Source organism: Mus musculus, chromosome 16 (assembly GCF_000001635.26).
Source record: "Mus musculus strain C57BL/6J chromosome 16, GRCm38.p6 C57BL/6J".
In the NCBI taxonomy this organism is placed as follows: domain Eukaryota; kingdom Metazoa; phylum Chordata; class Mammalia; order Rodentia; family Muridae; genus Mus; species Mus musculus.
Genome location: NC_000082.6, coordinates 56,802,756 through 56,816,419, shown reverse-complemented (window position 1 = coordinate 56,816,419; position 13,664 = coordinate 56,802,756). Strand labels below are relative to the sequence as shown.

At 40.3% G+C, this 13,664-nt stretch overlaps 1 protein-coding gene across 6 annotated transcripts in view; it reads left to right on the top strand.

Annotated features, from left to right (window-relative positions):
- Tmem45a (transmembrane protein 45a) overlaps positions 1–11,259 on the top strand; it is an 81,273-nt gene extending 70,014 nt beyond the window's left edge. For 3 of the 6 annotated variants that reach the window (XM_006522395.4, XM_006522396.3, XM_017317086.1), the window contains exons 5-7: positions 4,749–4,894; positions 6,349–6,521; positions 9,644–10,158. In XM_006522395.4, coding sequence (XP_006522458.1) covers positions 4,749–4,894; positions 6,349–6,499 — 297 coding nt within the window. In that variant the 3' untranslated portion in view covers positions 6,500–6,521; positions 9,644–10,158. Of the gene's footprint in view, positions 1–4,748; positions 4,895–6,348; positions 6,522–9,643 lie in introns of all 6 variants that reach the window. The other 3 variants (XM_030249197.1, XM_030249196.1, NM_019631.3) reach the window with 2 other exon arrangements.
- The last annotated feature ends 2,405 nt before the right edge of the window (positions 11,260–13,664 follow it).

Here is a 13,664-nt window from a genome sequence, read left to right as displayed (position 1 = left end):
ATAGCTTGTATTTCCACAGGAGAGTCTTTTACCACCATCCTTCCTCTGTAATATAATGGTTGCTGTCTTGGTTTTCTATTCTTCCTCCCTTCAGCAAAACCATAGGAAATAGCATACTCAATAATGATGTCAGGGGGAAATGCTCTTAACTTCCTAGTGAAAAGATGCAAACTGCCTCATTGAACCAAAACCCAGATTCTGGGAATCTGGGTCTGGGAAAAGACACTAAGGCTAGGGTTGTTTATTGTTCTTGCAGAGGAGCTGGATTCAATGGCTGGTTCCCACATCAAACAGGCCATAACTGCCTGTAATACCAGCTCCAGCATATCTGAGGCATCTGGCCTCTTCAGGCACATCTGTTTATACCCACATACAGACATAATATATACACACATTTTTTAAAAATAAGATAAATCTTAAAAAGAGAAACAAGATCAAAGTATGTATGTTTCCAGGAAATATGCTTCACTTGTAAAAAAGAAAAAAAATTCAAAAACTGAGAGTCAAAAGTTTGGAAATCAATCAACTAAAAACATTGAAGCCAGAAGGAGAGAAAAAAAAAATTTGGCAGAGCTCTTCTGATACCTGATAAGAGCTGATAAGTAGACTCCAAACTAAAAGTAGTCAGAAGGGATACTGAAGGCCACTGCATACTGCAGGGAACAATTCAAGAAGTGTTGGTAATTTTAAATATTTATTCATGGAATGTCGGGCTCCCAGTTTCACAAAACAAACACTAAAATGCAGAGGAGGTCGGATAGGTATTAATATAATGATAGTAGGAGACTTTAATTCCTTGTCCATATCCTGAAGTAGGCCTTCGCATCTAAGAATTCCTAAAGAAACTTCAGAGATAGACTATTTAATAGAGCATGTGGATTAACAGAGGTCAACAGATAATTCATCGAAAAGACAAGATTACATTCACAGTCTTCTTGGCACCTCTCAAAACGATCTCTAAAATCGATGAGATTACAGGCCACAAAGTAAGCCTTGAGAATACAAAAGAATCGGGCTGGAGAGATGGCTTAGTGGTTAAGACCACTTGCTGCCCTTCTGGAAGACCTACCTGGGTTTAGTTTCCAGCACCACATCAGCCACATGACCATCTGTAACTGCAGTTCCAGGAGTTCTAATCCTTGTGAACACTCGCTTGCAGGTGCTGCACATACAGAGCAGGAGGCAAACACACATACACATACATTTTTTTTAAAAAGAGAGACTATTACAAAAAATTTCAAAAATCCCTGTATCATGCAGATTGTAGAAGAATAAAGCTAAAAATCAATTGGAAGAGAAACCAAAGAAACTATACAAATCTTTGGAGAATAAAAACTATAGCACACTCAGCCTCTATCTTGAACCAGCTCGGTTTGTGTATGCAGCCTTCTTTGGTAAACTGAGAAAATCCTAATTCTGATATCTCTCAGATGCTAAGGTCTCCATTTCATCCTAGGCTTCAATGCCACAGATTCACATATGGCCTCTCATGGATTGTAAGCCAGCCACAATTGCCTGACCATGAACGTTCTAAGCCAGGCAAGGTAATTCATGGAAAGCAAGTCTCAAAATCCCAAAAGAATAAAAAAGTAAACAAAAAACAACAAAGCATTATGAACAATGCACATTATAGCCTGACATCTTAGCTGTCAATACTGTAAATCCAGAAAACACACTAAAGTGTTTATGTTCTCAGTTTCTCCTCCTCCTCCTCCTCCTCCTCCTCCTCCTCCTCCTCCTCCTCCTCCTCCCCCTCCTCCTCCTCCTCCTCCTCCTCCATTCTTCTTCTTCTATTCCAAAGTGGCAAAGGGGACCAGCAACCTGTTTTCTGTTTCCATCTTGGTCCTATGCCCTTTGTTTACCCGCCAGTTTAGTGTCATGATTTTTCTCCAAAGTTACCTAGTAAGATACTTTCTAAGTCTAACGCAGGATCAGCCAGAAGCACACAGGCCACAGAAAAGGCAGAGCAGCTGGGACAGGGTCCTTCCTGCATCTGTCTGCACCCAGGAGGTGGGGCTGTTCTGCAGCCCTCTGTGCAGCATTCCTACCAGGAGAGAGCTTGTCTCCAGGGAATGCCCTGACCCCCCCGGGACTCAGGGGAGATCTACATTTTCTCTCCTGTGACTATCTAAGGCTGGACCAGTCAGGAGAACACAGGCCACAGAAGCAACAGATCAGTTGGGTCAGGGTCCTTCCTGCCTCCATCTGCACCCAAGAGGGGGGACTTGTCTGTAGCCCTCTGTGCATCATTCCTGCCAGAGGAGAGTTTGTCTCCCAGGAGTGCTGACACAGGCTTACAGACCCACAGGAGGAACAAACTCCAGCCAGAGACAGCAACAACATCTAACACCATTTTACTAGATGGTAAAAGGCAAACCCAAGAATCTTATCAACAGAAACCAAGACTACTTGGCATCATCAGAACCCAGTACTCCCACTATAGCAAGTGAGGTATCAACACACCGGAGAAGCAAGATTCAGACTTAAAATCATGTCTCATGATGCTGATAGAGGATTTAACAAGGACATAAATAATTTCCTTAAAGAAATACAGGAGAACACAGGTAAATAGGTAGAAGCCCTTAAAGAGAAAACACAAAAATCCCTTAAAGAATTATAGGAAAACACAACCAAACAGGTGAAGGAAAGGAACAAAACCATCCAGAATCTAAAAATGGAAGTAGAAACAATAAAGAAATCACAAAGGGAGACAACTCTGGAGTTAGAAAACCTAGGGGAAAAAATCAGGACTCATAGAAGCAAGCATCACCAACAGAATACAAGAGATAGAAGAGAGGATATCAGGGCCAGAAGATACCATAGAAAACGTTGACACTACAATCAAGAAAATGCAAAATGCAAAAAGATCCTAACCCAAAACATCCAGGAAATCTAGGGCACAATGAGAAGACCAAACCTAAGGATAATAGGTATAGAAGAGAGTCAAGATTTCCAACTTAAATGGCCAGTAAATATCTTAAACAAAGTTGTAGAAGAAAACTTTCTTAACCTAAAGAAAGAAATGCCCATAAACATACAAGAAGCCTACAGAATTCCAAATAGACTGGACCAGAAAAGAAATTCCTCCTGACACATAATAATCAGAACAACAAATGCACTAAATAAAGATAGAATATTAAAAGCAGTAAGGGAAAAAGGTCAAGTAACATATAAAGGCAGGCCTATTAGAATTACACCAGACTTCTCACTAGTGACTATGAAAGCCAGGAGTTCCTGGGCAAATGTCATACAGACTCTAAGAGAACACAAATGCCAGCCCAGGCTACTATACCCAGTAAAACTCTCAATTACCATAGATGGAGAAACCAAGGTATTCCATGATAAAACCAAATTTACACAATATCTTTCCACAAATCTAGCCCTTCAAAGGATAATAAAGGAAAAACTCCAACACAATTTTATCAATGCAGCAGTTATGATTACTATGGGTAAGCAATGCATTTTAAAATAGAAAGGTGTGAGTCCTATAACTTTGATGATCTCTTTCCATGATTTTAAGAATGTAATAATGGATACAATGCAACTCCACACAAATTCTATGATCAAAAAAGGTTTGTAACAAAATCCTATTAAGATTTCAACAGCCATTATTTTGATTTGGCAGGTTGCCCTGGGTGTTTTGCCATCTCAATAATATTGAGACATGTAGTCCATAATTTGAGATGGTTTTTCATTTCCTTGGGCTCTTGATTCCTTTTACCAGTGTTATGCAGAGCCTGACATATATTTCAAAGCTTCTCAGTCTGTGTGAATTCATGTGTATTTACATGAGCATGTTTGGGTGGCACCTGGAATCAACATCAGTGCCTTGCTGGTACCAGTTAAATGTTCCCCCATGGAGTTATAGTTCCAGTTGTTCTCAGGTACTTCTCTTTGCTCAGTGTTAGTTTAAGTACATTAAAGAAACTTTTGTTGTGGGATATATATGTGATGATTATGTATTGATTTTCAATTTACAAATCTGTAAATCTCCTTCATTACATTTGATAATTTGGTTGTGGGTTTTTATGATTTTCTGTTTCTGATCATATTATGTATCAACACAGAAAATGTTTACTCTTTCTTTTCCAAGTGAATGTCTTTGTTTTTTTTTATTAATTTTCCTGACAAGAATTTTCAATAAAGTGTTTAATGGAGGTGATAATAGAAAATATCTTTACATTGTCCCTGATCCTGATGAGAAAGTCCTAGCCTTTTACCAGTTAATATAACATTGTCTGTGGGTTTCTATCTATTTAAAAAGCATTTTACAGTCTAATTTTGAAACAGCAGAGATGAGACTATGCAGTGTTGGCATTATGCATCAATCTTTATCATCATTAGAGTAAAATATGCTTTGGCAACTGGTAAGTTAGTGATTGTTTTTAATACATGATCCATTCCTTGGCATATGACCATCAAGACTTGATAGTGTTGAACTTCTAATTCAAAAGGAAGATTTTATTCTTACCTTCTTATAAGACAGACTGGGGATTTCTGAAAGTGCATCCAAGGCCAGAGATGACCACTATAAACATTTTGAAATTAGATAATTAAATATGATTAATATTATCCTTCAAAAATATGGCTTGGGAGAGAGTGGACAATACTGGAACATACAGAAAACCTGACGTTGTGTTTGTGATGTCTCAAATTATGGGAGTCATATTTGTTAGCAAACATTTAAAAATGTGCCTTCTTTGAGAATATGGTTGGTTATTTTGATGTGCACTTGTTTTGAATTGCAGATGGCGTTTGTGCTGTACCCCCCTAGTGGAAGTGCTACATGGAACCTGTCAGATATTCAAAATAAAATGTTTCTCTCAATGTGCTTTTGCTGGCATTATGCATCAATCCTTATCCTCATTGGAGTAAAATATGCTTTGGCCAACTGGTAAGTTAGTGATTTTTTTTAATGGATGATCCATTCCTTGGTACATGACCATCAAGACTTGATAATGTTGAACTTCTAATTCAAAAGGAAGATTTTATTCTTAACTTTTTTATAAGACAGACCAGGGTATTGGGAAATTATCTCTACACAAAGAAGTAGCCAGCAAAAAAGGTCCATGTGGACTTAAAGTTGTAACACATGGCTGCTGTGCCTCTGACCCATGCCTTACCCTGCACATTCTCTCTGGTTCCTCTGTCCTTTCACATATACTGTTGTCTATTCTGAATGACCAGATCCCCTTTGTGCAGTGAGATCTCCACTTACTCATGAGCACACACTTTAATTGTCCCATTTCATAACCTTGGGACTTTTTTGACAAATGTATATTAACGAAATTAAATAAGACAATAACCCTAATATTTCTAAAAGTTGAATGATGTATTCTTATACACAAGAATCCTGATCTAACTTTCTGGGCAGGGGAGGAGCAACATAGAAGATTGCTGAGAACACATTTTCCTAGTTCTATTGCCTTTTGGCTATGACTTCAGACTCATTATTGAGACACAAAAAGTATGAATCTTACTGTTACTAAATAAGAGAACCTAAATGGGACCATGAAGATGTAAAACCTCAACAAATGGTCATCCAGTCCACGTTGTCTTCCTCCTTATTTGGTATAAAAATAAGAGGTGGAGACTCTCCCAGGGGGAACATTCTTGTCCTGTAGCCAGGGCGAATTAGAGAGGCAGACAATTGAAATACAGTCCAGTGAGCGTTAGCAGTCTAGAGGACAAGGAAGGCTTCTCACAACTGAAAGGTAATGTTAGCTCAGAAAATGAGTAGGACAGAAAGAGGATGATCATGGCTCCCACGGTAGTTAGTACCAAAGCACAGTGGGATTGGCTGATCTTAATTACTGGGCACATACGCAGCCTCTAACACTCAATCCTCCAGACTCTACACTGAGTATAATACTCTACCCCTATAGCAAAGTGTACCTAGTGTTCAGCACAGTGGACGATAGCTCCCCAGAATGTATAGAGACACAATCCATAGTACAATTACTATATAGCTAGTGCTGTACACCTTGCAGGTTCTCCAGATCCCTAGAAGGTAGCAGCTATTCCTAGGCTCCACGGTTTGTCGACTTCTACTGTAACCAGCTCTGGTCCTCTAGGCAAGGGTTCTGGGTCGTCCCTCCTCCTCTGAGTTTTCCACTACAGTAGCTGCGACACTGGGACTCTGAAAAAGAAACTCAAACCATTGCCTTCTCCAGCTCCCAGACGCCCCACTTGGTCTTTGGATGGGTGTACTTCACTCTGTAGATCCTTTCTTCCTCTTCCAGATTGTTTCTGTTAGTTCTGTTCCCTTCCCCCCCAAAGCGTGTGCTTCAGCTCATTGTTATGGCTGGCTGGGCTACTGAGTCTTGCTTTCTTCCCCTGTTGTTCTAGGCTGACATCTGAGCCTCATCCTCTTAGGGGCTGGGCAGTCTTCAGGAACAGTACCAGGATGCAAGGAAAAACTCTCCTTCGTGTCAGCTCCCCTCCAGAGCCAACAGAAGACTACTGTCTCTTCCTGTTTCAAAAGCCTTCAGATGCCTAATAAATGGCTTGCCCATTTACAGGTCCCTAGAAACAAGAAACTCAAGTTTTATTTTTTGTAACCGCTTACAATTCCCTGCCCCTTCCCCAAGTGTTGTTCTAATCTCTGAGTGGACAGTTCCCTTTGCCTGGCATATTTATACTAAATGCTCATCTCTTCTTTGAAACCTTCTATAATTCCTTTGATTCGTATTGATCTGTGTTTCCTGAGCTCCAGTCTGAGCTTTGTTTGCACAGACACTTTAAGTATTGTGGTCTATCAATTGTCATATGCTTGGTTGTAGTCCCTGTTAATCCTCTCTACCAGCTACATTGTATCCTCATGTGAAAACCATTTTTATATCCCTGTACCTACTGGCACATTGGCAGACAAATAAGAAGTGCTCAGTTGACATCTACTAGATGTGTACTGGATCTGCATTTCAGAGGTATTTAAATACAATCTTCTTTTGTTCAGAAATCCTATTTTATATGTTTTTCAATTTCCCTTTAATATTGAAATTGAAAAGACATGATCAAGAGTTCAACTTTCCCTGAACTATTTTGATATATATTTAAGGAACAGTTTTAAAATATCACAAAGACTCAGTATTGTCTTTTAGTGAGATCATGCAGATATAACTCAGTTCTAGCTTTGAGAATAAAGAGCTTTGAAACTCCTTTAGTCAGGGTTTGACTGTGAACTGATTGCTTATCTACAAGTCATTAAGTGTTAGACATTATATCCATGTTGTTTGACATAGCACCATGACAACCACACAAGCACATCTAAGTTACAGAAGTCTCCTCCCCAAATGCTTGAAAGATTAATTATCCCAATTTTGCAAAATAATGGCTCAGGATTGACTCATTCTATCCCCTGCCTGTAGTCTTGATTACATAAACTCATTGAAAGCTATGTATTGGGAAATCTTGTTGCATATTTAATATGTCCCACAAATATACCTCTGTTGCAAATAACTATTTCAATAGTCCTTGCCTATGAGTAAAGAAGCCTATATCCAAATATATGTTTCACACAGTGAGTCATGTGAGCTATTGTAAAGAACAAAGTGAGGGTTGTTCACACACCAGACACTCTCTGCTCTCTTGGATATTAATTGATGAGAACATGAAGCAAAAGCAGAGACATATGTTGATCTTGGTTTCTTCAGTTTTCTCCATTCTAGTAACTAGAAATGTGTCTGAGTATCTGCCTATCTCTATCATCTATCTGTCTAACCACCCATATGTACCTCTCTCTCTCTCTCTCTCTCTCTCTCTCTCTCTCTCTCTCTCTCTCTCTCTCTCTCTCTCTCTCCTCTCTCTCCCTCCCTCCCTCCCTCCTTATTTACCTAGTTGGGGTGTGTTGTTTCGAATGACTTTTGTTTTGTTTTGAAGACAGGGTCTTCCTATTTAGTCCCAAGTTGCTTAGAACTTTCTGTGTAGAACAGGCTGGCAACAGACTGCCTCTCTGCCTCTGCCTCTGCCTCTGCCTCTGCCTCTGCCTCTGCCTCTGCCTCTGCCTCTGCCTCTGCCTCTGCCTCTGCCTCTGCCTCTGCCTCTGCCTCTGCCTCTGCCTCTGCCTCTGCCTCTGCCTCTGCCTCTGCCTCTGCCTCTGCTGCCTCTGCTGCCTCTGCTGCCTCTGCCTCTGCCTCTGCCTCTGCCTCTGCCTCTGCCTCTGCCTCTGCCTCTGCCTCTGCTGCCTCTGCCTCTGCCTCTGCCTCTGCCTCTGCCTCTGCCTCTGCTGCCTCTGCTGCCTCTGCCTCTGCCTCTGCCTCTGCCTCTGCCTCTGCCTCTGCCTCTGCCTCTGCCTCTGCCTCTGCCTCTGCCTCTGCCTCTGCCTCTGCCTCTGCCTCTGCCTCTGCCTCCTCCATGGTGGGGTGAAAGGCAGGTGCCACCATGCCAGGCTGCAGTTCCTTTTAATCACCCCACCTTTCACAGTGCCTCACAGGACCATTGTTGCACATGAGCCACAGATGCCTAGAACCCAATAAAGGTCTAAATGTGTCTGCACTTGCTTATGGCAAGAGCAGGTATAACCCAGAGAGAAAGAACAGGAAGTAGTGGGAGTTACTGGATCTTTATTAACATTTCATTCCCAGTAAGCAGCCTTCAGAAATGAACACAATTGATTAATCTCTTTCATCTTACGTGGATTGGTGTTGTTCTATGTGGAAAGAATATATGGGCTTTTAAAAGATGACATAAATGCTCTCCAGCCTTTAACCTGTTACAGACCATCAGCCCCTCACAAGGGTAGTGGCTTGAACTATTCAGGACATATGAACAAAGTTAGTAGTAAAAAAATCAAGGCAAATAACTGAGCAGTTTTTTTTAGCTGTTGAGTTGACAGACATTATTGAATCTGTTCAGTTGTTTTTTATTGGGGGTGCTAGGGTTAGTTGGTGGCTAAAGAATAGGTAGCCTCTATTCACAGATGAGTGATGTGACCTCCTGTCATATTGCTCCAAATGACAGTGATGTGTCAAAAGAGCCAATGTTCTAGGTTAGAGTCACTCCTGACTCTGGTTAGGGTTAGGCCAGAAAATGAGATGAAGTCGATGGATGAAGCTCTTATGAAGCTTTTGTGTGGGGTCCAGAGCACAGGGAATGACAGCATGTATAGACAGAATAAGCCAGAACTTTATCAGACAAAGAAAGAGAGAAAGTAAAAGTCAGAATGTAAAGAGGCCGAAGGAAGCTAACATAAAAAGAAATACAGGCCAGACTTGACATGCATATTCAGTTGGGCTGTCATCCTTAGAACAGGTCATGTATTTCCTTACAGCAAATAACTCCTCTTTGCAATCCACAGGTAGTTTGATGTAGATGTTCTGCTAAAGTCAGATTCATTTACATTTGTCACAGTCAATAGCGTCTCCTGCTTGTTTTTACAAATGATCAGTTGTCTTCTGGTGCATAACTAAGCAATCTCATAACACATTTTATAGACACATCTTTCCTCTTTCCTTAGTCCTTGGTGGAGTCCATACTCATTTCCAGGTATCTCAAAGCCACGTGGAAATCATTTCCCTTTGTTGGATTGCCTCTGTTCATGGTCATTGTGGCAATAATCTATAGTTTATTACAGTTTAGATTCTTATTTCTCTAAAGTTTTGACTTTTGATAGCTTGTAACCAGACATGATCTTCTTCTCTCCTAGGTTAGTCAAGTCTAGGCTGAGGAAGGGCTGCACCTCAGAAGTTGGACTCCTGAAGCATGCTGACCGTGAGCAAGAATCAGAAGAAGAAGTATGATCTTGAAGTCTTTCTTGATAAGCCTTCTCCCTTTGCGTTGCCTTTGTTCATGGCTTTGTTTCTTGACCTCTGGTCTCAAGAACACTTGTCTGAGGCTGACTCCATGCTGTTTGTACTTCCAGTTTTGTTAAAGTGTTGGACTTTAAGTATCTTACTTTCAGCTCTGAAAGAACCATGAGTGATAAATTCACTTTTTACACTGTGCATGCCATGTAATTCAAGACCAATCATAATTGTTTTCCAAAGTTTAGTTTCGTGTCCATTTATTAAAAATATTTTTTTTATTTTCCGGGTAGATACCTTCAAGATTTGTGGACTTGCCATCACTGTAATACATGACGTGTTGACTTGTATTTGTCTATCTTGTTGCCACAATGGAAAATAAATGAATGCATGCACCTTGGTGCAGAAACCAAAAATCCTCATTTTTTTTTTCTTAGTAAAGTATACCGCACCCTCACATGATACAGAAAAAAATCTGCATGTACAAAATTCCATTTCTTTGAGACTTTTCTCTATGGAGAGCTTGATGCAAAAGGTAGAGCAGAAGTCTTCTTCTGCATTTTCAAAAAGTAATGATGTTGAGACATATAGTTTCAAAGATGACAGAGACTAGGAGAGAGGAATTGTGGTATTCACATAACCTAGCGTTGGTCACTGTGCCATTTGCTCTGTTAATGAGGTAAAGGATTAAATAACAAGCCTTTCTACAATCCTAGGTAAAAAGTCTTTTTGCCCTGTGGGCCAAGAAACTCCCAGATGTGTGTAAAAAAAAAATTATGCATATTACTCTGGCCCTACTGTTAACCACTCTCCATGTTTCTCATAATTAGCTCATCTTTCTTCTTGTACTTGATCTTAGTTAAAAGGCCAAAAGGTGGTTCTTCACTCTAAATTAAAGGGGTTAAAATGACTTAATAGGCATATGGACCCTTTCTTACTATCACATCCTATGAATCTCAAATGGAAACAAGAAGAGAACTAAATTAATACAATGTTACACATCATGGTGGACCTGAAGAATGAGATGAATATAATCTTCTTGCCCAAAAACTGGGAGCAGTCATCTTGCTACATAAGATTTTAAAAAGACAGATGTGAGTACCCAAAAATATCTCTTGAGCTGTAAGTGAGTGTACTCCAGGATACAAGGTACCGATATGTCATGGTCCTCTGACGATCATGTGTTCTGCTCATGTCTGTCTTAGATTTAAGGACTCTATTTTAGACCAACAACATTCTGTGACTGCCACATTTGAGCTTCAAAGGAACCAGGAATCAGCCTCAGCTAGTTGAGACAAGTCACTGATATTGATGACAGATAAGGTTACACCCGGAAGTTTGAAAGCCAATGAATCCAGATTTTCTGCTGTTTTTATGAGAATACAGAGATCACTACTTCTCCAGGTTCAAACCCAGAGAATACAAGTAAACTTCAACCCAGGGAGTTCTCAGAACATCTGAGTCTGAGACCAGTTCAGGAATGCTTCCCTACAGTGTCTGAAATAAAAACCTTTCTTGCAATTGTGTGGTTGTGCTATTGACGTTGTGTTTTGTGAATACTGTTTTGGGAACAGCATGGACAAACTGGTAAACCGTGACCTCAAGCCTGAAATAGGAACTTCTTTTATTTCTTTCCTTTACCCTGAACCTGGGTAATGGCAGTCCATTTTGGGGAATGTGTAAAGATTTTGGTTTATCAAAAAAATATAGTTGAGCAAGTTGTCCAAAATAATGACAAATATAACAAAAGTATAAACGGTTTTCTCTACTCTAGAGCACTGGATGAGGAAGGACAGCTCAGCTCTGCTTATGAGCCAGTGAGGTGGGTAGAAACGAGGTCACTTGTCGAGCAGATGTTCCATTTCCAGATGCTAGGAAGTATTCAGTAAGCTAGGAGTAGAGTGAAGGTCAAACCAAAGCTGTATGTCTCCATCAGACATACATTCCTGGCGGGAGAGGGAGTGGGGACAGGCAATGGCAAAGTAAAATATAAGAATATAAGAAGGGAGACAATGAGCAACGTGAAGGAAAAGAGTCTGGGAAGGATTCAATCTTTATTGAATTGTAAGAAGCATCAGGGATGCTTTGCCAAGGGTTCTTCCCCAGAGGTCTGTCTATGAAGAAAAGTGGCACCCCTGCTCAACCGTTCTGGGAAACTGTGAAATTGTGGTGTTTGTATTTCCAGAGGGTTAGGGTGTGCCAGGACAGAGCTTGCCTTCATCAAGGGCAGACCAGAGATGGGGATCCCCCTCCCCGCTTTGTCATGCTTTGTCTCAGCTGTCACAAACCAGAAGTCCAAGTCCCTGACATTCTGCTGTATTCCCTTCATGAGTCTCTCATGGAAAATTACTTTATGTGTAGTATTGCCTCATCCGTATAGGAGCTCATCAAGGCGCTGATTCCACCTTGAATGTGGATTGATGAGGTGAGGCAGCAGTCAGCATAATACAGGAAAAACCAGAAATAAAATGAAGTAAGGAACTTTCCCAAACACAAGCCGATGATTGATAGAATTAATATATATGGAAAATAGACTCCCGCAGTTTGTATTTTGTCAAATCCAGATAAAGAAAAGTAAAAGGATAGAGGACAGGCAGACAACAATCTGAACTTCCCCCAAATAAATGTGAATGAAAAGATAGCATTGCTTTAAGCTTAGAGGGATATGTGCTTTCATGAGCTGTGTAGTGGGTAGAATAATTAGGCTTCTAGACTCACCCACTTAAAAATATCTCAAGACTGAGTCCTTTTAAATTAGATTTGAAAACATCTATTTTTATTTTATTATTGTGTGTGGGGGGGATGCCTTTCATGTACAAGATAAGGACAGCAGTGGCTCTCCCAAGCTCTGTTGTTAGAATTTTAAGCACAGAAAATTTTAACCTCTGAGTTTTAAGGTTTTGCTTTGAGACTTAAATGATTAGATTTCTTTTTACACTTTCAAATTCCTTTGTAGCAGTGAACTAAATATTTTACATATCTTTAAGTATCTTGACTAACAGGCAATTTTTCCTAAGCCTTTATTGTTCTTACAAATCTAATTTGATAAACTTCTAAGTAAAGCTGGAGAAATTTAAGTCTTTGGAATATCCCAATAGTGTTATTGACCTGGTGAGACCTTGTAGAACTACAATCCCAAATGTATTAAACAACTGTACACTTGCAAACTGGTTATAAATCAGAACAAGCAGAATATTTTAAAGCTATATATATATATCTACAATGCTACACATCTTAGACAATCGTTTAACCTAGACCGTCAGTAGGATGGTTGTGATTCCTGTACTCGATTCTAAGGCTTTCTGGGCTAAAAATGAGCTTGTTGTGAAGAAATGAGTTTGTTAATGCCAGGCAGTGTTTATGAGCTGTTAAAGCCAAGGATAATGAACAGAGCCGGATTTTTCACAGTGACTTTCATAGCACATAACATAATGTGAATACTATTTGTGTCATATCCTCCACACAGGTTGTGTCCCAACATTCTGTGTATAGGAAGCATACATCTGGGTGGGGTCATGCAGGCTCTTGGGTCACTTGAGATGTCATTATTGTTGAGCCCCTTAATTTTAGTCCTTTGTAAAGGTGACAACCTACTATGGAAGACAGATTTATGTAGAAGATCTTTCTCCTTCTTCCCTGCCCAGAAGATAAGAGGAGCCATGAGAAGGAGCACCTGGCTCCCAGCCTCAGCTCCTGCCCTACAGATGTCAAGTGTTCAGGGGGTTATGGGATGCAGAATGGTACCCTTGCATGTTGACTGAGCCAGGGTCCTCTGTCAGCCCATAGAAGGATATTTATGGAGGGAATTCATGTTCCCTCAGAAGACAGCAGTACACAAAGCACCCTGAGTTAGGATGAGTGGGCACCCATCCCAATGAAAACATGTATGTACAATGAGATTTAGATATATCATCTTTGAGGTAT